Source organism: Pelmatolapia mariae, linkage group LG10_11 (genome assembly GCF_036321145.2).
Source record: "Pelmatolapia mariae isolate MD_Pm_ZW linkage group LG10_11, Pm_UMD_F_2, whole genome shotgun sequence".
Classification (NCBI taxonomy): Eukaryota; Metazoa; Chordata; class Actinopteri; order Cichliformes; family Cichlidae; genus Pelmatolapia; species Pelmatolapia mariae.
Window position 1 is genome coordinate 58,251,350 of NC_086236.1, and position 25,130 is coordinate 58,276,479.

At 40.1% G+C, this 25,130-nt stretch overlaps 2 protein-coding genes across 4 annotated transcripts in view; both read left to right on the plus strand.

Moving 5' to 3' along the window:
* LOC134637903 (CUGBP Elav-like family member 3) overlaps window positions 1-6,166 on the plus strand; it is a 33,351-nt gene extending 27,185 nt beyond the window's left edge. For 2 of the 3 annotated variants that reach the window (XM_063488462.1, XM_063488463.1), the window contains 5 exons: window positions 206-271; window positions 993-1,097; window positions 1,251-1,394; window positions 1,566-1,729; window positions 5,136-6,166. In XM_063488462.1, the coding sequence (XP_063344532.1) occupies window positions 206-271; window positions 993-1,097; window positions 1,251-1,394; window positions 1,566-1,693 (443 nt within the window). In that variant the 3' untranslated portion in view covers window positions 1,694-1,729; window positions 5,136-6,166. Of the gene's footprint in view, window positions 1-205; window positions 272-992; window positions 1,098-1,250; window positions 1,395-1,565; window positions 1,730-2,504; window positions 2,604-5,135 lie in introns of all 3 variants that reach the window. The other variant, XR_010095200.1, reaches the window with a different exon arrangement.
* A 1,705-nt stretch (window positions 6,167-7,871) lies between these two features.
* cers2b (ceramide synthase 2b) overlaps window positions 7,872-25,130 on the plus strand; it is a 28,222-nt gene continuing 10,963 nt past the window's right edge. Inside the window, exons 1-2 of the mRNA XM_063486493.1 lie at window positions 7,872-8,327; window positions 24,587-24,760. Coding sequence (XP_063342563.1) covers window positions 24,588-24,760 — 173 coding nt within the window. The 5' untranslated portion in view covers window positions 7,872-8,327; window position 24,587. The remainder of the gene's footprint in view (window positions 8,328-24,586; window positions 24,761-25,130) is intronic.

The window sequence follows — 25,130 nt, forward strand, 5'->3', positions numbered from 1 at the left end:
CAGGATGCGAAGCAGACAAAGTGAATAAGACTAAACACAATAACAGAGACATAGAAAATAAAAATACAAACAGAAACCAAGAACTCAATAAACACTACATAAACCCCAGGTCCATTACAGATATAGAAATAAAATAAATCACAAGAATTTATTAATATATTGCCTTTTTTTTAATTCTCCTTTTTTAAAAATTTCATATCCCCAGCTCAGAGTCCAGCAGCAGCCTTGGACCCACTACAGCAGGCCTACGCAGGCATGCAGCACTACACAGGTTGGTGTATGCGCAGATCACAGAACCGATCACTTATAATCATCTAAATTCTTCATAGATATTAATTTCTGTGTGCTTTGCTTACATTAAGATAGACGAGGCATGCAAACAAAATCAGTAGTAAATACATCTGCTCAAAAGCCACTGAAGATGGTATGACAGATGTTCACCATATGCATGTCCTTGTAAATCAAAGTTGCACATATGGATCAATTACACGTGGCTCTAAAAATCACGTTAGCTTCAGTGAAGTCATACACATATCTAATCCATATTCAGCCGTATTATTATTAATGCATATGTGTGTATCCCAGCCGATGTCTCAGGGAGGAGGTTAAATCAAGATGAGCAGATTTGTGACTGTGTTATGAATGTGTCTGCTCTCAGACTGTCAAGGATAAAAGGACAGTTTGATTGACTGAATTCATTTTGTTTTGATTTATCCAATTTAATTAAGACACAAAAGGCTGGGGATAATGTAACACAGGACATATCATGTGTACATGATTCAATATCAAGGGGAGATGTAATGCGTGTACAGGCTCAGATCAACAGTGTCATTGTCTGGTGAACTTATTCCACTCGTATGTTACAGTTAATAGTTTTCACCTTCAGCAGAAGACGTTTCAGCTCGAACAGAGTGACTCTATTGGACGCTCCTATGTTGCCACTCGTTGTTGTGGTCCAATCATATTTTGTTGCTCCCTGTCTCTCCCAATAGCGGCATACCCTGCTGCGTACGGATTGGTCGGGCAGCCGTTCCCCCAGCAGCCAACACTTGTTGCCCAGCAACACCAGCAGCCCCAGCAACAGCAGCAGAGAGAAGGTGATGTGGTTTCCTTTCTGGCTGGGGCCACGCCCCTCTCTCCAGTGATCTTATTTAAAGTTTTTTTTATTGCAAAGTTTTTACAGCCTGAGATCATTTATCAAACTCTGTCTACTGTGTGGGTGCGTGCGTGTGTGTGTGGGTGTGTGTTAGGTCCAGAGGGGTGTAACATCTTCATCTACCACCTGCCTCAGGAGTTCAGTGACTCTGAGATGCTGCAGATGTTCCTGCCTTTCGGCAATGTCATCTCAGCCAAGGTGTTTGTGGACCGTGCCACCAACCAGAGCAAATGCTTCGGTGAGAAACGCAGACGGGGGAGAAAGGGGGAGGGTATGGGGAAGGACCAGTTTATCAGAGCGAAGAAAGGACAAGTGGAAAAAGTCATTGGCTGATGAAATACTGTGTTAATTTATGCGCGTAAACCCGCCTGACAAAATGACTAAAGTTAGCATTTTGCCTGTCTTTCAGGATTTGTGAGTTTTGACAACCCAGCCAGCGCTCAGGCCGCCATCCAGGCCATGAATGGCTTCCAGATTGGCATGAAGAGACTGAAAGTGCAGCTCAAAAGGCCGAAAGATGCCAACCGCCCATACTAAGTGACTACTGAGAGGATGAAGAACAAGTGAAGAGAGGTGAGGAGGTGGAGAGCAGGTGAAGAGTGGCACAATATGAGACAAGTGAGGCTTAGTATAGAGACAGAGTGCAATCAAGTCCCGCCCAAAGCAAACTAAGGCTAAAACAGTGAAACTCGTTAGTGTGGCGCAGGCATATTGTTACTGATATCCAGTGTCAGTTTTATTGGATGCTCCTCAGATGTTTACAAGACTGTGAATCATATTCAGAAAATGCTGCATTTGTATAGACAATTACTTTTACACAATATAATGTTTAAAAAACTAAAATTAATACTGAAATAATTTTTTTAAATACTAAAACTAAGTATTTTTAACTGAAAAAAATAAACCCAGTTTGACAGCTTAATTAAACTAAATTAAAAAGAAAATTAAAATTAAAAGACATATTTAATATTTAAAACCAAGGATAATATTAAAAAAAATAAAAACTATAATAAATATGAGGAGTTTTTTCTCCCTCCAGTGGGCGTGGTTTTCAGAATAAGATGCATTGCGCTCTGTCTCTGTGTTGGGGGAGCAAGCGGATAAATTTGGGTTAGTGAGGAAAAAAAAGTGGACAAGGTAACGTAGACTTGACAGTGCACAGCTAACTGACGGGGAAAGCTTTAACCTGACATTTCAGTGAAATATGCTTTGGGTAACTTACAGAAAAACAGCTTAATCAACTCAAGAAGAGTAAATATACTAAAATATTGTTTCCCTTTTTTATTTTCTTTGACAATCTTATTTATTTTCTTTCCTGCTGTTTTGATCTTTTCCTGAAACACCCAAGATCCTTCCGTCCAATCATAATTCACGAGGACCCCATCGCTATGGCAATGGTTGCCTAGTGACCGATAAAGCCCCGACCCCCCCTTCCTCTCACATTGTTGTAAGTTGATTGGTTGGCCTGTGTTTGGGTTGCTGTGGCGATTGATTGCCTGTGTTGGTTGCCCTTGGCAATTTTTGTTCTGTCACCTCGAGCAACCAGCCATGCGTTGACCTGCATGTCCTGTTGCTGTAGTGACCACAGACTGTGTTTGGTGCATTGTGACTTTATTTTGTATTGACCTGTGCACATACTGATCAATAACTATCAATAGCCCGGACTGTACTCAGAATCAACTGATTCGATTGGATACTTGATACTTTGAATCATTTTATAGTAATTTGATCAATTCTGTAGCAACGCTCGTTACTCTTTTCAGCCTCGTTTTTGATCAGTTTCTGTAGTGTTCTGTTTGGTGTGTTTATTATTTGAACAAATGGTTTGGGTAAAGTAGTGAGCGTGGGCATCTGTGTGTACGTATGTGTCTGTGTTACACTGTTAGCGTGTAATACAGGAGAGCGTAATCCTCGTTGTATTGGTGTCTGTACAGAAAGGTGTGCAGAGGCTTCCACGGTGGACTGCTGGAGAAAGCTAGAGCAGCAATACAGTTTACTGCAAATTACATTTACTTGTTTTATTATATTATGCAGCATACAGTGGCAGTACATGTTGGAACAGAGGCCATGATGTGGTTGAACAGAACTCTAAATATGGCCACAGACTGGTCCAAAGTATGGGCTACACAGGCCAGAAGAGAGACAGACAAGGTTACTTTCATTTTACTGACAAAGGCACACTGTACTTTGGAGCGAGCATGCATTTTGTTGAGCTGTGCTCTGATAGGCTGAGTTTTTAATCCTGGATTGTGATTTATTACAGTGTTTGATGTGCCACTTTAGTTTTTTGCTCCTTCGTTTTTCTCTCCTGAGCCATTTTCACACATGAACTCCAGACAGAGTCGGGAGAAACAGGTCACCACATTTCCGAACATGCCCTTCATTACATAGGCCACTTAGGACTCGCTGGAACTAGTAGTAGTGATGGTAAATTCACTGGACAATTACATTCTCTAGTTATACCTACTGGATATGTTTATTTTATATAATTAAGATGAGCACTTAGGTGCATTATGTAAGTCTTCCAGATTTTGCGATACAGGCTAACTTTCATCTGGAGTCCCTGGCAGGTTGAGGGCATTCATAGGCAGGAAAAAAAAGCAAAGATCCAAGGGCACCTGAGCACAGGTAAGAGTCATAATCATATGAACGATAAAACAAAGACATAAATAAAGAAAGACAACATATTAGACTTATAAAAACTCTCATACAGACACAAAGCGCATTAACACAATTACAAAAGCAGCGACCTGCAACACACTAAATCCGCTTACGTCATGTTTGATTGACATGGACTTTGTACCGGAGAGCAGGCAATTTAAATACTGTTTCAATTTTTCACATTGCACCTATTCCGCGTCATTTCTAGAAAAGTTCAGCGCTGCGGTGCATGTGTGAAAACAGCTTTTTATATATATCCCTATCACTTCTTTTGTGCTCTTTTCTCCCTCTTCCCCTCACCACCTCCTTCTTGCTCCTCATCTTCTTCTTTTTCCCTCCTCTCTCTGTCAGGTTTTTTTCTCTCTGCTTCTCTCCCCTCCAGTCTCCTCTTTCTATCCCTCTAGCTCGTGTTTTGAGGTAAAGGGTATGTGGTTACCATGGTGGTATATAAAAAAAAAAACTGTGAAAAAAAGTGCCTCTTGCTTATTGGAGAACAGCCTTCAACTATAGGAATTCTGGGAGAAAAATAACAAGAGAGACTGTGACGTAAATGTAATCCTCCACAAACCCGTAACCTTTACCAGAGAGCAGAAAATGTGTAGCTGCTGTCAGGTCGGTGTGTGGAGGCACTTTCAAATGGCAGCACACATTATAAATAAAGGATTCAGCTTCTATTTCTAGACAAGCTTTTACATAACAAATCCTTGTGGGTAATAAGAAGGCCATGTAATACCTCGGTATAATACAAAAAGTTGTGGCCACTTCTTTGTCCTGATTAAAATGATCACCCAGAATTTCTATACTGCAAATGCCAGAGAGTGATGCATGTTGGTAGTAGTGTTTGCTTGCTATGAATCGAGGCACATGTTCGTAAGGACACAGAGACATAAGTGCATACCTCTAGATTCTGTAGACTTACTAACACACACACACACATTTACATCCAAACACACACCTACAGTCCCACAGTAACACATTTGAGTGATTTTCACTGTATTGAGTTGCATGATCCAGGCACTGTGTGTGTATGTGTTTAAAGCACCATGAGTTACCGCTGCTGAAAGACAGAATGATGCTTTCTTGTTTGACGCACTCACCTGAGACTGAAGCTAAGCGAAGCTAGGAGCATCCTGAGGTGCAGTTTGCTGCAGGAAGTGTGGCAGTCAGGCCTACACAGGAGTCTTGTTTGACAAGCTGTGAAGATCAGAGAGAAACGCAGAGCCTCAGAGTATTTATAACTCTAACAGATCCTCCCTCCTTCTCTGTCCCTCTCTCCTTTTATCACTCCCTCTACCCTCCAACTCTCCTGCCTTCACAGGTGACCTTTCAGAGTCCAGCCGAGGAGGAATCCCAGGGTTCATTGTGCTTTCAGACTGTCTGCTGCCTGTGAGCGTACGCGGAAGGCAGCAACACTCACGCAAACACACAAACATACATCAACACCGAACCTCATAGGGTTCGTGGCTGATATGTACATAAAATGCACAAACACACACACACTTGCTGACACTTACACAAATACACACGCGAGTCAGTAATCTCACCCATACGGCCGAGACCTTGGTTTGACCGTAGTCTGTGTGGAACAGGGTGTTTAGTACAGCTAAGACAACTCAGACCAAGTGAGAAGGGTGAAATCAACCTGCTGATATATCACTCCAATAGACTTTAACTTGTCTATACCATGTCTAATACATGACAAATATAGAGGGACCGATGTTTCATAATAAAAACCCAAGAAAATACAAAAAAGACGACTAAATGAGTAGGTTAGAGAGACTTTGGAGAAGATCCTAATGACCTGTAAATAGTTTAGTTTACAAAGAGCAGCATTTAAAAAACAAGAAAAAATGCAAAAAGAATACTACTTTAGATAAACACTGAGCAGGACACAGCAACATTATTATTATTATTATCATTATTATTATTATTACCACTAGTAACATCATCATCTTCATGAAAGGAAAATACATTCCAAATTGTAAAATGGGAAATCACTAACCTATTTTAAATTTCTACTTAGACTTTAGGTGAAACAGGGGGGAGGGAGGGATTGCACTTTTATTCGGGAGGTTTTAATATTTGAGCTATTTTTTATTTATTTACTAATTTATCAATTATTTTGTTTATTGGGAGAAAGGGGGGTTTGAGTGGGTTGCAATATTTTGATTTAGGATTTTCTAGAGGAAAAAAAACAACTTTTGAGGGTCTGTCTCTCTCACTTCTTGCAATCGAGTAATTATAATGTATGTATTAATTATTACAGCAATTATATTTATTTCTAATTTATTGAATCCTGTTTTTGATCCACTCTCTTTTTAAGTTTAAATAAAAAGTATCATACTAAAATGCCTGATGTGTAATTCATGTGAGTGTTTGCATGCATGTGGGAGGGGAAGAAAGGGAGCAGGACTGGTCCAATGAAAATCTGCATTTGGAAGGTTCAGCAAGGAAGAGAGCACACATTCAACTTTTCACCAGGAGGGGGCATCACTACAGTAATCAGAGAAGAAGGAGAGAATTATAATACCAATTAAGCTACACAGCTTGTGATCTCATTTCATTCTTTATGGGAGCAGGCTACTTTTCTATTAGTAGATGCATTTGTCTTTCTCAGGAATAAGTATACAAGAGTATTATTTCTAATGATTAATTTACCAATAGAGAAAACTATTTAATAATGTGATGTGTGCAGACCAAATTTTTAAGAAAAAATGATTAAGCTGACAAAATATGAGTCCACAGGTGTGGGATTTGTTAGACCACTGAGAGGATACATTAAGTAGAGGAAATTTTGAGCATCAGACTTTTAATTTCCTGTGCTTGGATTTTAACTCCTTCTATCCTTCAGTCTATGGTGGACATATCTGGATTTAGATGAGGGGATATACACACACAACACACACAGCCGTCTACATAATCTCTGTGCTTGTCTAATGTTTCCCACTGAGATCTACAGCTACAAAAGTGTTTCTCTGGCCAAAACAAGTAAATAATTTAATAGGAAGAGATCATTCTGACATTTATTACAATATTGATTGAGGTTAGCAGCCAAAAAAGACCTCATCAATTTTATTATACTACATTTATTTTTTATGGTGCATGAGGCCATTCAAAGATAAGATGTAAAATTGGGAATATTCCAGGATGTGATATTTTCATTACCGCATGGGCTTTCTTAATATTTTATGTTATTCAAGTATAAAATATTCTATTTATTGAAGGTCTTTTATCATAGATTGTGTTTGATTAAACTTTTAGCTGTTGCAAAAAATAGGTAAATAAAGTACATCTCATGTTATTTAACCTTATCTTTGTGACCTATTCAAATACTTTTATGATTCAAAGATAAGTTAGGACCAAGACATACCCCCACCCCCCGCCCTCACTTTGTGGGCCAAATATAGTATTTAATATAATTAAACTTAGGTAAACTCAAGCACAGCCTTATTGATCTGATCTGAACCGTGACTGTCTGGAACAAACTGTTTGACAGGCTGGCTGTGAGTCAGATATGAAGATCCTTTGACCCCTCACCTGCTTCTCTTATAGTTCACGTGTCACTAGGAAAATAGTTATGTCTGTAGAAAATATACAAAATAAAATATCCTATTGTAATTATCCTGTTATTATTATTATTGTTATTATTATTATTATGTATTTAAAATATTTGATTAAACGCCCAGTAAAATGTAACAGAAAGGTCACGAGTGAGTGGGACATCACCAAAAGATTTCTACATTATAGTAAACATTCAGTCAACAGCAGATGCTACGTCCGCAAATAACGAGGTTAAAGGTCAGCCACGGCAAAGCTTCCAGCCGATCAGAAAAGTATTGTAAGTTACGAAATGTAAAAAAAAATGATAGCTTTTTAAATAAAAAAACAAACAAATATCAGACACTTTGGATTAACACGGCTGTTTCGGATACAAAGATTTGGGCTTAAAACTTATTCCGAGCGGAAACAAAACGCGGATGTGTGTGTGTGAGTGTGTATGAGCCAAATGCTCTCTCATGTGCTTGGACGTCATCTGCGTCCCTCCCTCTCCGTTATCCCCTCACTCCTCCCTCTCTGTCTGCGCCTCTCAGTCCGCTCTCCTGCCGGCCCGACCCGATCCTCTGTCCGGCCACAAAGACCCCCGTCGACTCCCGGGACACACGAGGGGGAATTAGCTGGGACACGACGAGGGAGGGGGGGGGGAAACTACCTGAACACTGCTGGGAGAAAAGCCGCCGACATCGCATTGCAGCATCTCACAAATTCTCCCCCATCTGTAGCTCCCCTTTCCTTCCCTTTTTTCGCACATTGTTCTCCATGGAAACATGTAAAAATCAGTAAGCTGCGCCCTTCTGAGCACAACCAGCGGGCTGGGCACACTCAACGGGACCGTTAGCTTTTTTTTCCAGCGAGCTACGCAGGACCAGGAGAAAAAGACAAAAAACAACTGACAATTTTTGGTGGAAAGAAGATTTTTTCTTCTTCTTCACGGCGCGAGAAAGACACCAAAGTAAGTACCGTTTCACTTTCATGTCGGTTGGTAGACGTTGGTCGTTTTGTGCGCCTGAGTGTTTGCGGGAGACGCACGCTCCGCATCTTCCCTCACCTCAGACGTCATTACGCACTCATGCAGGAATCGGGCAATTAAAAATAACAGGCCGCTTTCGGTCTCTTAACGAAAGAAAGAGAATGGGTTTCTGCTGGGTAAGCTGGGTTCATATGTGATGGTAGGTGAATTATTCCTGCCAGTGGCTGTGTAATATGAGGACACGAGGGCAGTCTGGCGCTTCAACGGTGGATCGCTAAAGTTTGCTAACTAGCCACATTATCACTGTAACTAACACACACACACAAGTCACAGCCCCACTATACAAATATAATTTTAAATAATATATATCGTTTTTTCTATGTTTAATAATCTCCGTTTCACCATCTCCTTCAGGCAGTCTTTAATATGCTTCACTTTGCAGTAGCTACATTAAAGCAAATCTGCAGAATGCTAAGTAAACATAAATACTAAAGCTTTAAAATGAGAGGAGGCAGCTGTAGCTGCCATACGGGAAATAATTGTTTGTTTTGTTGATGTTGCCACAATGACTCTTTCATACTCAGACATGTGTAAATACGTGACATCATAGCAGGCAAGTATGTATAATATATTGTCACAGTTATAATATCCAAGAAGTAGGTTAATTACAGGAGTGCCATATTTAACCTCAAGTGAGTCAGACCAATAAATCCAATTTGTACAAAATTTTCCCTTTAATGTAAAGAAGTCCACACTGGAGATGTTTTTAGCACTTAGCCAATATAGACCCACATTTAATACGTTGAAAGATACTGTATAAACAGAAACCCCCACTTTACTATATGCTTTAATGGCCAGACAATATAATATTTTCTTGCTAAATTGTTTTTTACATTTAATTAGCATTTTATTAACAAAACAAGCCGTTGATAGAATGAGATGTCCTTAAAGTCTTCTCATATTCAGTTCTTGTTTAGTTAACCACCATAGTGTATATATATGGCTTCATTGTAGGAGCCACTATTGTTTTATGTTTGCAGCTCCGGCTACCAGCTGGCACCTCTTGTGTTTACTGCTTATTTAGGCGTATGTATATAAGGGACAGCAGCTACAGGTGCTGCCTGTTGCCAAGGCAAACAGCTTTTTGACTGTGCTATTGTGTAACTATAACGTGTTGAGGAGATGTGCACTCAGTGGTACTTTAAATAGACACTACATTTACAGTTTGGTCACCTTATGAGGGGATAGAAGTACTTTTAACTTTACAGACTTTTACTCCTGTGCAGTGAAAATAAAATGAATAGTGGTGCACTGTCATACATTGGCCCAAAAGGGACCATTAAGTGGGATTTGCACTTCTACGTTAAATCTACACCATAACCTATGCTATAACCTGACATTTAACTCCCTAAAACTGGAACTAGATGGTTTGGTATTTTTGTTTCTTCCTATGTATTTCTAACTACTTATTCTTTCACTGTCATTTCTTTCTGATGGTCTGAAAGATCAGTTTGAAGAGAGAAACCCTACTGCTAACTAGTGTTTTGGCTGGTGTGCACACCAGCACAATAGTGCATTCCAGAGCAGCTCCAACAACCCCGACTTAACAATCCAAGATCAGTGACTGTAAACAGTAATAAAACTGTAAAGCTTTAAAACAGTGTGGCAGCTGTTGTGTATTTGTGACTCCATAAAACAGCTGTATGCAGAACATTGAGAGGGCTCTATGTCTGAACATGCTGCAGCAGTGTTTTTCGAGTTACAGTGTGTAAAATCTCACCACTAGATGTCAGTAGATTACAGATTGCAGTCAACTACGTTATTTTTTCTAACTACTTCCAATTCATGTTGATAAATCTTGGTAAGGTAGGACAAATATCTCTGGCCACTGACCATCTGTAGTTAGTGTAGGCTGTTAGTCTGCTGTTTACCTCAGCTTGTGTCCACTTGTGTCTCCTCTTGTGTTTACTCTGGAGGAGGCTGTAAAAAATTTGTGAAAGGAGTCCAATAGTCAACGAGTCAGTGAAGCTTACTTGTATCTAATGATAGCGATACTGAGATGAGCTGTTGTGTTATTCTGAACTTTTCTGAAGCCTCCGTGTCTGTTAGCTGCTGTTAGCCGGTGTTAGTGAAACTTTCTTCGAAGTAGCTCATTGTTGGACACTAAGTGACTAACTCTTATGATGTGAGAATGTAATCAAAGTGTTTATTAGAGAGAAAGTTTCATTTTTATGACATTTGAGCCTAACAGTAGCTGGCATAACATTAACTTATAACCAGCTGTTGTTGTTCTTGTTTAGCCGGCTCATTGTCAGTTGTCTCGAGATGGGAGGGTGTCCGTATGTCTAATCTATACATAAACTAACATAAACATATATATATATATATATGTATATATGTATATATGTATATATATATAACTAGAGCTGGGCGATAGAACGATAATGATATGTATTGCGAAATAACTTTTTCTCGATAGAAAAAATAAACTATTGCGATAGACCTTGCTCTCTTAAAAAAAAAAGAAAAGAACAGCCAATCCAAATTAAGTAGCGCAGAGCCGAACCAATCACAGCCGCAGCGTCATGTCACGTGACTTGTTACGTACAGCACAAGTGCCAAGCCGCACATGTGTAGTTGTTTGGGAAGCAGCCAGCCGGGCTGCCCAGGTAATGGAGGAAATGAGTGTGCCGACTAGAGAAAAATCAACCGAGAGCGTGGGTGACCAGGTTACCGAAGAGAAAACAGATGATGGTTCCAATGCCGGAGAGATTGTCGAACGGAAGGGCCATAGAAGTTCCGTAGTGCGAAGGTATTTCGTAGTGATGTGTCGGTCGCGAACGAAATGGCTCTTAGAGCCGGATCTTTGACGTGAACGACGTGAGCCGGCTCCTTATCGCGAGCCGTGGGTTTTTTTTCTTTCCTTCTCTCACCCTCTCTCTCGCACTTTTTTTCCGCTTCACTCCGCACGCGAGCCTTGTGCTTTGCGCTGGAAAGAGGGGCGGTAGTTACACTCGCAGTAGCACAGGAACAGAGCGGGAGGGAGAGAGAGAGAGAAAGCGAGCCAGGGACAACAACGTGACATTAGAAAGGTATAGTAATCATCCACAACTATTTTCAGTTGCGGATGATAAAGGATTCAGAAAGTTCAGAAAGCTATACAACAAGGAGAGATTGAAAATTTCCTTTTAGTTCTCAGTGTATTTGATATTGACAAAAGTTAGTCAATTTTGTCTGTTCTTCTGTAAAACAAACTAAGATTTATTTTTAGAATTAATATTTTGTTTCTAAGTGGAATTGACAATTTAGTAGTCTGTTTTGTTTGTTCTATTTTGAAACTTAAACGCTTTAGCGGCTGCCTTTTGTGTAGTTTGCAATATTTGCCTTTATTTATCTGAAACTGAAGTCTCATGTTCCTTAAGTACATCTACCCTGTTGAACTTATTATGGGAAATAAATATTAAAATCAAGACAAGCTGCTGATTATTTCACATTTTACTTGTGAGCAACGGCACATTTAAATCTTACAATATAGTTATTTGGCTTATATCGTGATATATATCGTTATCGCCTGAAATGAAAAAAACATATCGTGATATGAAAAAATCTTATATCGCCCAGCTCTATATATAACATAGATTGTTCAAACTGCTGCCTTCACGCAGGTGCTACGGAGTGGTGTTTACTAAAACCAGCTGCCACAGACACAGTTTCTTGCCCCAGTTTGCCGCTCTGATGAACACTGTGAAATCTGCCACTTTTATATCATTCTGGTCATATGCACGCTGTCTAGTTCTTTTCTCCGCTGTCTATGGTATACTATATATGGGGATGATCTCTAGCTATATGCATAAAATGTGATTGGGCGGAGCAGCGATGTCCATCACAGCCAATGTATTTGAGACGGAAGGGTAACATGGCCGCTTCCACAAAACGGTATCTGCTTCTGTGTATTTTTAATGGATTAATTCTAAGTTTATGAGAATGATTAAATTTTTTGGAAGATTTAATTACACACATTTAATTTCATTTAGGGTCATCTACTGATCGGATGCAGTCCTCTGAAATACAAACCGGATTCCAAAAAAGTTGGGACACTAAACAAATTGTGAATAAAAACTGAATGCAATGATGTGGAGATGGCAAATGTCAATATTCCATTCAGAATAGAACGTAGGTGACAGATCAAAAGTTTAATCCGAGAAAATGTATCATTTTAAAGGAAAAAAATGTTGATTCAAAATTTCACGGTGTCAACAAATCCCAAAAAAGTTGGGACAAGTAGCAATAAGACGCTGGAAAAAGTAAATTTGAGCATAACGAAGAGCTGGAAGACCAATTAGCACTAATTAGGTTAATTGGCAACATGATTGGGTATAAAAACAGCTTCTCAGAGTGGCAGTGTCTCTCAGAAGCCAAGATGGGTAGAGGATCACCAATTCCCATAATGTTGCGCAGAAAGATAGTGGAGCAATATCAGAAAGGTGTTACCCAGCGAAAAATTGCAAAGACTTTGCAGTTATCATCATCAACTGTGCATAACACCATCCGAAGATTCAGAGAATCTGGAACAATCTCTGTGCGTAAGGGTCAAGGGCGTAAACCCATACTGGACGCCCGTGATCTCCGGGCCCTTAAACGACACTGCACCACAAACAGGAATGCTACTGTAAAGGAAATCACAGAATGGGCTCAGGAATACTTCCAGAAACCATTGTCAGTGAACACAATCCACCGTGCCATCCGCCGTTGCCAGCTGAAACTCTACAGTGCAAAGAAGAAGCCATTTCTAAGCATATCCACTAGCTCAGGCGTTTTCACTGGGCCAGGGATCGTGTAAAATGGAGTGTGGCAAAATGGAAGACTGTTCTGTGGTCAGACGAGTCATGATTCGAAGTTCTTTTTGGAAATGTGGGACGCCATGTCATCCGGACCAAAGAGGACAAGGACAACCCAAGTTGTTATCAACGCTCAGTTCAGAAGCCTGCGTCTCTGATGGTATGGGGTTGCATGAGTGCGTGTGGCATGGGCAGCTTGCATGTCTGGAAAGGCACCATCAATGCAGAAAAATATATTCAGGTTCTAGAACAACATATGCTCCCATCCAGACGTCATCTCTTTCAGGGAAGACACTGCATTTTTCAACAAGATAATGCCAGACCACATTCTGCATCAATCACAACATCATGGCTGCGTAGGAGAAGGATCCAGGTACTGAAATGGCCAGTCTGCAGTCCAGATCTTTCACCTATAGAGAACATTTGGCGCATCATAAAGAGGAAGGTGCGACAAAGAAGGCCCAAGACGATTGAACAGTTAGAGGCCTGTATTAGACACGAATGGGAGAGCATTCCTATTGCTAAACTTGAGAAACTGGTCTCCTCGGTGCCCAGACGTCTGTTGAGTGTTGTAAGAAGAAGGGGAGATGCCACACAGTGGTGAAAATGGCCTTGTCCCAACTTTTTGGGGATTTGTTGACACCATGACATTTTGAATCACCATATTTTTCCCTTGAGATGATAAATTTTCTCAGTTTCAACTTTTGTTCCGTGATTTATGTTCTATTCTGAATAAAATATTGACATTTGCCATCTCCACATCATTGCATTCAGTTTTTATTCACAATTTGTTTAGTGTCCCAACTCTTTTGGAATCCGGTTTGTAAAAACTGTGCCTAGTCTTTCAGGATTGACATTGTGCGTGGATGAAATGCTGATTGGTTGAAAAAGTGTGCTTGTAAAGTAAAAGGAGTGACAGTGGAGTTCACTAGGAAGAGGGAGAAACACCATCAAAGATCAAAAAAGCAGCATGAGAACCACAAACAGTGGCCGCACTGGACAGTTTTCATTATTTTTAACGCCTGGTTTCGCTTCCCCATAAAGAAGATCTTTGTCTATTATCTCCTTAGTGGGAGGAGCTAAACTAAAGGAACAACAACACCACAAACATGACCAAGCAAGAGTAGCCCTCAGACTGGGTGCAAAACATGTGGATAAGGGTCTGCAAATTTCTGTGTAGAACCAACATAGAGCTATGCCAGCCCCCCTTCGGGGTTATGATGATGTCACAATTACTGTGACCATAAACGCTGCTTTAGATAGGCTGCTTCTAGCCTGTGCCGGAACTGTGCCACACTGTTGGTTGATGACCATCTGTAACTTTTTTTGAAGGATTTCACGCAGCAGTTAATTTAAATGATTAATCAGTCATCCAATTAATAACTGCTGTGCTACTCTTACAGACTGAATCTTTGCATCCATCCAGGTTAAACATCACAGAAGTCCAACAGCAGAGAAAAGAAAACACAATGCAGTTTTTCATTTACCTCAGCCTAACCTGGACAGATAACAGCTGTCAGCTGTCAATGATTACCTCTTCTTCTTCCAAACTGTTCAATGAGTAATCAGTAATTCTGTTGGGGCTCATTTTGTCTGTTGTCTGTTTTTGAGCATCCTATATGTCCAGAGGGCAAACCGCTTGGCCTCAGCATGAGCGCTGTGTTTGCTCAAAGGGGCCGAATTGAACTGTGAGGAGAAGAAAATCAGTATGACGATGTCCCCACTAGGGCTGCCACAAACGATTATTTTGATAGTCGACTAGTCACCGATTATTTTTGCGATTAGTCGACTAATCAGGTCATGCATCCATTGGACGTAAAATGTACAGCTTATTGCACCAGCGTGCATCTGCTCTTATATAACTATCATTAGCTTACAGCTTTAAGTGTTTCAGGTATGTGCTAACTAAAAATAAAGACAAGATGATTGTTTAGGTGAAGTTTAATAAACTCGGCCGTCTGCTCCTTGCTATCTAAAATATAACAGGACACCGGAGTATATTCTCCAGCATCTCACACTTCTGATAATCAGTTGTCTGCTTGACGTTTATTCAGCTGTGTAAAAACTATAACTTTAATCTCAGCCAAACCGATTTACTCAGGAACAAATAAAATACTAAAAAAAAGCCAAACAATAACATTTTTAAGTTATCTAAGTGACTTATATATGTTTAACCTGAGTAGCGAAAGACGGCGGTGGGTTTGAAAACGATTTGCCGGGAGTCCTGTGTTCTCACGGGCTCTAGTGAGCCTTGCCCCCGGCTAGCTATCGAGCTAGTGGGTAACAGACGTCTCCGAAAACGTCGGAGCGCTTTTGAAAATATGTGGTGTCTTGATAAACTGAGCAGATATTTGAGGTTTACACAGCTACATTCTCGCCTGAAAATATGTTAAACGTTTATTTTGTGACCCAGAAAGAATAATAAGAGTAATATTAAAACTAACTAGCTGCCGCCATTGTTGGAAACTGAGCTGGGCTGCGCTATGAATTCTGGGATAGAGCTACTTCTTCTTCTTCTTCGGGGTTTAACAGCAGCTGGCATCCTTGTACATGCAGTGCTGCCATCTTCTGTTTCAGTCCATTATTACACTCTTAAATCCTACTACTTTGCGTCTTTTGTGATCTTACAAAGCTTCAAACGACGCGTCGACTATTAAATCAGTCGTCGACGATTTTGATAGTCGACGTAATCGTGACTAGTCGACTAATCGTGGCAGCCCTAGTCCCCACACCACCTGAACAAGCCTGTTCAAATCAGTCTGCTGCCTGATTGAACGGTCTCATCAATAATTCATCAGTGTCACAGATCAGTGTCAGTGGTACTAAAACCGACTGACTTGTGATCTCTATCTAAAACACAGACTGCGTGACAGTGATGAAACGTTGAGCTGTCCGTCTGCTTTAGGATGATTTCGCATTTTCTTACACGTAAAAGATATAATTCACATTTATGCTTTTTGTGTTTCTTTATTTGCTACGTCTAATAAAAATATCTATTTTAAAAAGCTATTTTTTAATCCAGTGTAAGGATGTGTAAAATGTGAACAATGTGTATGACTCACCCTGAAAACTCTCTGGCCCAGAATATCCAAAGCATGACCTGAGTTACAGCTAATGAACCATGTGCAGAAAGCATGTCAGCCTCCTGAACTGCCACTTCATCCCACAATGTGTGCATTCAGGTTTTCGTGGTTTGTACTGTGATTCCTAATCCGTGGCTGTGAGCTGGACCATAACACATAAACAGTGTATATAGGGAGGCTTGACATACTGTATTTAGTCCACAGCTGAGATGAAAGTATTTGAAGAGTTTGAGTTGCAAAAAAATTGTATGAATCCAACACTGCGCTACAATTAGGGGTTGATATTAGGGTTTGCCTGATTATTAGCCTGGCTGATTATGTGGCCTGATAATCCACTCTGGTCTCATAACAAAACACAAACTGTCACGTGTTTATATGACAGTATGCCTTTGCAATTAATGTATTTTAATAGGAAGTATATTTCATGTCTGCAGCATCTATGCTGTCCACACTGTTTAGCAGGTTATGTGTCCCCTTGACAGCAAAGAAAACTGAGCTTTAAAAAAGGTGCCAGCCTTTGCATTTTATCCTGAACCACTATTTTTTTCCTAAACCTAACCAAGTAGTTTTGCTGGTAGAACATTTAATTCCTTAACCTAGAAATCTGTCATGTGCAGGGCTCAAAATGTGGACTTTTCTGCCCTTTTAAGTCTTCTTGCCAAAGCTTTGTTTCCAAAGGTCAGAAAAGACGTCAGGTCCGATTATTTCTCCAGTACTTGTAAGTGATGTGGCTTCCCTGGTTCTGGTTATTTGTTATTGGTGGCTTATAAACCTGTTAATAATTAAGAGTGGTAAGTATAAACTATGTGTGTATGAACATGAATCAGTACTTAAAACACCATGTAGATGAAAAAACGTTGTGCCCAGAAATAGAAGATAATTAGATTAGATGTTGTGACTATGCCAAAGGGCAGGACAGAGGTGCAGTGGTGAGCAGTGTTTCTTCACAGCAAGAAGGTTCTGGGTTCAGACCTGCTGACCTTTCTGGGTTGAGTTTGCAGGATTTCTTTGTGGCTGTGTGGTTTTCCTCCAAAAATCCAAACACATCAATGTGAGCTTTGTTATTAGTTCACACATGCAGTTATTAGACTGCATGTGTGAACGTGATTAGGCTGACTGTGACAGACTCGCGACCTTTTGCCTATATCAGCGCGGAATAGGCTCCAACACCATGACCCTTAAAATTATAGATGATGTTTTCTTCAATATCTGTAGAGATAATTTTTTCAATATGGCTTAACACTGTCCCCACCAATGATGACGTATCATGCGATTAGAATAAAAATGTAACTTCATCCATCTATCCACCTACATATATACATGGATGGATCTTCAGTGTAAAATCAATACGCAGATTTACAGCAGTCTAAATTTAGGAAATTCATTAAATTACTTAAACAGAGAATAAGCATTGAGCAAACACTTAGTGCCAAGTGACTGAGATGTAACTCAATATCCTTATCAAACCAGTTGTAATAAATCACCAGGCCCAGCAGTTTATGAGCCTTTAACTATGAAGTAACCAAGCTTTTTTTTATCAAATAATGAGTGGGATAGTTTATGACTCTCGTTATATTTTACACGTTATTGCTTTATCATACGTAAACTGTTTTCTTTATCAGTGACAGATATTGTATAACCTGTTTATATTCTAAGTAATTACAATTTTCTAACATTTTTATGTTAAAAAAGGTTAAAAACTAATCCTGCGAAAAAGATTTATTTAGTGAATCCTTGGGTGTTTCCTTTTACAAAAACACAGTATTTGTGTGAGTAATACCAGGAAAAAATACATGCTAAACTTTAAAGTATGTTGGAATGAATTGTGTACTGCAGTATGCTATATATAAATATAGATGAACTGGTGATACTTTGATCAGCAACATATTATAGATAAGTCATGATCAGGCTGCTATTTCATCCTTTTTTTTACTTCCATATGGTTGTTTAAAATATAAACAGCCACCTTTTTTTTTTTTTTAAAGATATATAATATTTAAAATATACTATATGGGCAAAAGTACTGGGCCACCAACACATTACAGCGACAGGAGCTGCTTAGCCCGGAAACCCATGTCATGAAGCTCCTGGCGTTCAGTTTTTGTGCTGATGTTAATGTCAGAGAAGGTTTCAATTCCACAGTTATTGAGTCTGCAGTTTGTTAATGATTTTTACTCACTTGGCGACCCCTCTCTGTAACTTTATGTGGTCTTCCACTTTGTGGTTGAATTCCTGTAGTTACTAAACACTTCCACTTTTCAATAAAACCATTTATAGCTACTGGTGGAAAATCTAGGAAGGAAGAAAGTTCACAAACTGACTTTTTACAACAGTGACATCCTGTTAAGTACCACACTTGAATTTAGTTTAGCTTTTCAGAACAACCCATGTTTAAAAAAATGTCCAACAGCAGAACTCCAGTCTTTTGAATTTTGCTAAAATTACCATCAGTGTACCATTCTTTCTGGTCTCCAATAGTAGTTTTTATAGCTTATCATGTGAGTGATCCATTCATTCACTTCATAGTTAAAAGCTCAGTTTTATTTATATAGTGCCAAATCCCAACAACAGTTGCCTCAATGTGCTTTATTTTGTTAAATACCCCTAAGAGCAGTGGGGGAAGGAAACAGCGGGAAGGAAAACCCCCCTTTTAACAGGAAGAAACCTCCGGTAAAAACCAGGCTCAGGGAGGGCCGGCCATCTGCCACGACAGGTGTGAGGTGAGGGGAGGAAGACCTGGAAGCTGAAGACTCTGCCTCCCATTCTACTTTTAAATACTCCAAGAACTGTCTGAGAATGAAGTGCTTTAATGGGGTGATACGATACTATGAGGTCTTTAAGATAAGACGAGGCCTGATTATTCAAGAGTTTGTGTGTGATGAAAAGGATTTTAAATTTGATTTTGGATTTTCATTTGCTGTTGAATGTGTCAAGTGTGGATGGATATGAGTAAATGGATGGTTGTACAATCATAGGTGGTTTGGTACAAGTGACTCACAGTCAGAGCACATCACTACTGTCTCGTGACTTATGTTCCTCTGGCTGACTCAGTCCTCTACCATCCAGAAAAAGGCTGACTGTAAATCTCCATGAGATGTTCTTAATCTGTGGAGATGAATTGGAAATCTGGAGTGCTTCCTTTGTGTGGTGGCAGCATGTTTACATTCCCCAAATTTTCCTGGACTCTGTACCAGGAACCAGTGAGTGTCTGTGTAGGTTTTTGCTAAAATTTCTGAGAAACTACATCACTTGTTTGAAAACCCAGGATCCAGGAAAAGCTTAAAAAGAAACAGCAGTGACAGCTGGTGAACTGAGAGAACTGTTGATAATCACCAAACATGCTTGTACTGTACATTCATTGTCAGAAAAACAGAAGGAAAGGGACATACACAGACAACTTCCTTTTCCCTCCCCTGCCAGAGGCTTCCTTTATTTTTATTGGACCATTAAAATGGTCAGAGTCTGATCATGTGACCTAGTGAGCCAATAGCATGAAGGGTTAGGAAAGCTGTGGGGGGGAAAGTGCTTTAACATGCTGAATTCACTGCATGAACTCAACAAGTCACCCTAAAAATACCCTCTGGGATCCTAAGTTGAACTCACCACATACTGCTACAATAACGAGAAATTAAAAGAACTTTGTTTAGTACCATGTTCCCCCCTTTGTTTGCTTTTGTGTGTATGTGTTTGGTGAACTAATCACAGCGGACACACTCATAAACAGTGTTTAGTCATTTTTAATTATAGGAAATCACATATTTATACGGGGGAATAAGTGCCATCTGCTCTTTTGGCCATCCATAGTGATGCTCAGAAGCTCATTTAGTTATCGGATTTCAATGAGCTTACACCGTTGTTGTTGTTGTTGTTGTTGTTGTTGTTGTCTTTTTTTATAATGGAGCCGGACATGCATGCAAAAACCCTGCTCAGCGGAGCTCTTAAGATCTGGCAGCACACTCTGGGAAAAGTGAGATGTAGGGCTACCGAAGTGGAAGAGCTGGCAAAGTGACCGGGAAAAATATGTCACCGTTCCTATCCACCACTACCTGTGTTAAAAGAAGGGGGGTGGTGGGGTACGAGAAGGGGCAGCCCAATGCTCAGTCAGCCGTGCTCCTGCAACAGGAAACTGGGGCCATGACTAACATGACATGATGAGGAAAATAACTGAAGCACTCAACCATGAGACGTAGCCAACAGTGTCAGTGAGCTGCAGTTTACATGAAGTGAAGCTGAATTTCTTGAACTAGTTATGAAGTTAAACATAAAAGATCATTTATGGCTTTTCTGTTACAGATGAAAAAATCTAAATAATCAGGAAAATTGTGGAATCATGAAACTAAAGAAACTTGTTTTTATGTAAGAGAAGACTTGAACTTAATTATAATCCAAATGGAAAAACTGAATAAATTAATAATTAACTGAGCTAAAACTCCCATGGTCTGTCAGGGAGTGAATCTGGAGTTTTACTGAGGGGCAACAGGAAAGGGAAAGGATGTGCTGAATAGCAAAAAAAAAAAGGAGAAGGAGTCTTGCAACACAGAAAGTGGCACAATGTTTGTTTTAGTAATTCATAATAGCTGAAATTATAACATTTTCCCAAAGTCTGTGTGATTAAGTGGAATAATCATGAGCTTATCAGCTGCTACTTTTGGCTGCTCCTAAAGCCTGTGACTATGGGAGAAATACCTGCAGGTGAGCAACAGAGGTAACTACCAATGAAAGCGAAGAATACTGTTGATTGGAATATGATCTGCTCGTTAAATACGTGAAAGTCATTCTACATCAAGGGCCACATACTGCCCACTTTCTTAAGTGGGTCAGATCAGTGAAAGTGGAAAATATGTGCCCACATTTTCCAAACCTGTCAAGTGGGCGGATTTGGAGTCTTTGCCGACTCAAATCTGGGCTTTACGTTTGACACCCCTATATTAGAGTGTTACCTGGGCAACCAGAGGTTTGGCTGTCCGTTAACGACAAGCTAGCAGCTTCGAGCAAATCGCTTCCAGTGTGTTTATTTCGATCCCAATTACAAATCGATTTGTGTCTCCTCCTGGGGTCAAACTAGAAATCTTTCACATGTTTAAATATGTAAACAACTACTAATCAGTCTGATGAGTTCAGTACACCAATAAAAGGCCAGTAGAGGAAGGAGGTCAGTCAAACAGTACACTTCTTCTTTATATGACAAATGCTGGATTAATAATAGATAATCAGTAATAGAAAAACTGCATACTTTCCAGTTTCCATCTGTTGGTCAGGAGAAACAAGTAATGTTTAGATGTCCCCTTTGTATCCATTTAATGGGTGTTTTCCACATTATAAGGGTCTAATTTAAAGAAAAGGCGCTTATTTATTTCTCAGAGAAACTCTTTTTCTGCTCTGATATTAAAGTATTTCATGTGAGCTCTTATCAGAAACGTTAAAACCAAACACAGCTCCAAACACAGATAAGGACATGCTAAAAAATTTATGAACCGCACGGTTGTTTTACTGCTTCTGCTTCTCTTTCTGTAAAACTCTATCAACATTAATGGCTAAGTAGGGTTTAGGCTGTAAATTTTAAAGATAGTCATGACAGGGAGGCATTACACATGGTTTTGGCTCTCTAAGCTAAGGAGGGAATCCTTTTTAAATAACTGGCAGGGAGCAGCAGGGTGGGGATGGGAGTGGGGATGAAGCGGTTACGAGGTTTTGGCATTCGCAGCTGCAGTTGTTGGGAGGGGAGTTACTGTAGATCTGCAGGGGGACGCCGGAGATAGAGTGCTTTGGGGCGCCCCCGCTGCTCTGCACTTACGACTGACTCATGACTCACGTCCCGCAGATATTCATTCAAACCTCTTTACACTCTCTCTTTCTGCCACTCCCTGAACTTTGCATCAGAAATATTCAGCTATGTACTGTCTGAGGAGAAAGTGCTGCCCTCGACTAAGCACATGTGGAGGGAACGATTTGCTTAGTTGTTGGTCTGCCTTTTCCTCTCCTGTGAGGGCCTCTTGACTTCTATGCATGCTGTCTTTGCTCTGTTATATGCATGGTAAGAAACACACAGGAAGGCTTCCACTTAGGGGGAAATCATCCAATTCTCCAAATTATGTATCCGATTACAGTTGTCCTCCTATATACATAGCCAGGGATGTATAGTGGGTGCATGTATAGCCAGTCTATAGACCACATATGGGCAAAATATGGCCTGAGGGCTGGGACAGGCTCACAAACCATCTCAGTCCAGCCCGTGACATCCTCAAGGGAAAACAAGATAAACACCCCCAAATCATTAAGAGGCAGCATTACACTAAGAAATGAGAGTCTGTCCTGCAACTCAGGCATGTTTTCACTGATCTCTGCATGGTGAATATCAGACAACAAGACGTAAGATAATGTAAGTGTTCTAATAGCACTTTAATTTTATGTTAGTTACGGGTGAGGTGCTTGGCCATTGAGGATGGGCTTGGAGTAGAGGTGCTGCTCCTTCACACTGAAAGGAGCAAGTTGAGGTGATTCACAATCTCTAACTAGAATGCCTTGTTGATGACATGATTCAGACATGTCCAGCTGGGAGGAGACCCCAACAAGAGCTCAAAATGCCGCTGACATCCTGAAATATGTACAAAAGCAGCCACACCACCAGCTCATCATCGCTTGATGTCAACATTTTCCACAAAAACACAGCATGTTCAGTTTGTAAATTTGTTACACGACAAGTTCAAATCTGGGAAATTCTGATTTTCATGTCGCTTTTTTACAACACACTCGGTGTGTAATGCCCTTAAAATTCCCACTCAAACTCTGATAGGTGCATCAGGGGTTAAGCATCTACCTGAGGATACTTCATCGTGCAGAGTGGAGGGATCAAGCCACCTAACTTCTGATTGGCAGGCCCCTGATAATTGCCACCCATATAACAATAATTTAAAAAGACTAGAACTAACAGTGGAACTAATAAAACTAAACTTTTTGAAAAAGTAAAAACTAAATTGAGACAAATAAACCCACTTTGGAAACTAACTCAAACTAAACTGGAAGAAACAAAGAAAGATTCAGAATGAAATAAAAATTAAAAATGATGAAGAATTACAAAACTTTTTAGCTCAGTTATTCAGAGTTTACCTCTTTGCTTGCTCGTCCCTGCTTTTTGATACAGATTTTAGGAAGAACAATATCACTGTTCTTGAAAGAGATGCTCATTTATGAAAGATCAACATTCCTACTCTCACTAGTAGTGAGATATTGGAGAAATACTCTATTATTAAAGCTCTTGGAACTTTAATAATAGAGAAGTGATCATACTTAAAAATATGATCACTTCTAACAAATTTATTAGTAAAATGTGCAGAAATGACTCTACTGCAGCTGTTCATGAGGGAATCCCCCACATCAGCAGATATTTCCTTCAAAATGACTCAGAAAGGCATATTTTTAGAAAATGTATTTACTTTTAAAAGAGCAACAGAAGTAGCAGCATGCGCCTTTAGTCTCTGTTGGGTCTGTTTGGGTTGTTGTTTTTTTACATCTTAAACCAAATGACTTTTAAAGGGATTTTAGTTTAAAAGATAATTGATAAAAATAAAATTGTGAAAGCTCAGCTGAACCTGCGGCTCGCTCCTAACATGTTAATTATTTTTTGTAAGATGGTCATATCTTCAGTCAGAACATCTTTAAGTGGTAACATTCTGATAAAAGCAACCTCCTAAAAGTTTTTCTGTTCGGCTCATGGAAACAGTGGTATAAATACGCACAAACACTGTAAACAACCTGTTGTTTTCTCAGCCAGCGTCATGTCCACATTCTGTTGTATTCTCTTTTTTCACTGGGCTGTTTTCTTTAGAGTAACGCATTGAACACACTGTAGGAGCCGTGGCTAAATGGTAATGGTAAATGGCCTGTATTCGTATAGCGCTTTACTAGTCCCTAAGGACCCCAAAGCGCTTTACACATGCAGTCATCCACCCATTCACACACACATTCACACACTGGTGATGGCAAGCTACATTATAGCCACAGCCACCCTGGGGCGCACTGACAGAGGCGAGGCTGCCGGACACTGGCGCCACCGGGCCCTCTGACCACCACCAGGCTAAAACCTGCTCCACTACCCAACAGCTTTTCTTCAAATAGATTTCCACCAGGATTGTGATGGGACATTATTTCAAAAATATAGGTGTGACCTGCGAGTTCTAGCAACCATCCAGCTGTCTTTTCTTCACCTATTTTGACACCAACAAACTTTAGGGTTTGCGGGTCTAAATGATAGCTATTGTATTGTAGCTTGGGTTACACGCTGTCTGAAAGTGCTGACTCCGTTTGTGTCCGTGTGCTTCAGGATGTTGTCGGAGCTCAGTGAGTGGTTCTGGCAGGAGCGGCGGTGGTTTCCGGAGGGCCTGGGCTGGGCTGACCTGGAGGATCGGGATGGACGAGTATACGCCAAGGCCCGCGACTTGTGGGTGGCGCTGCCCATTGCCCTCATATTCCTCATTATCCGTCAGATCTTTGAAAGGTCGGTCCATTTTTCACTCTGTCTTGCTCTATCTCAGACATTTACCTTGAATGCGTTTATGCATTTCTTTAGGTCTTTAATCTCTCATCAGGTACCTCCTCTCCTGACTTTGTATTCAGTTAGTTTATGCTTTTTTCCCCTCAGTAGTTACTTAAACTTCTTTTGTTGTGCCCTGATCTATGATGAATAAATTCCCATTGTTTCTTCAACTGTTATTGTTTTCCATGTAAGTGTGCAAACAGCGTTCCTGTTTCCAGGAGCTAATCAGCGTTCATATGTGTTTCCCTGCTAATGCCAGGAGACTCTGTTCCTCATTGTTTTTCATTTCTACCTCCTATTCAGCCACAGAATTGTTAGAATATACAATAAT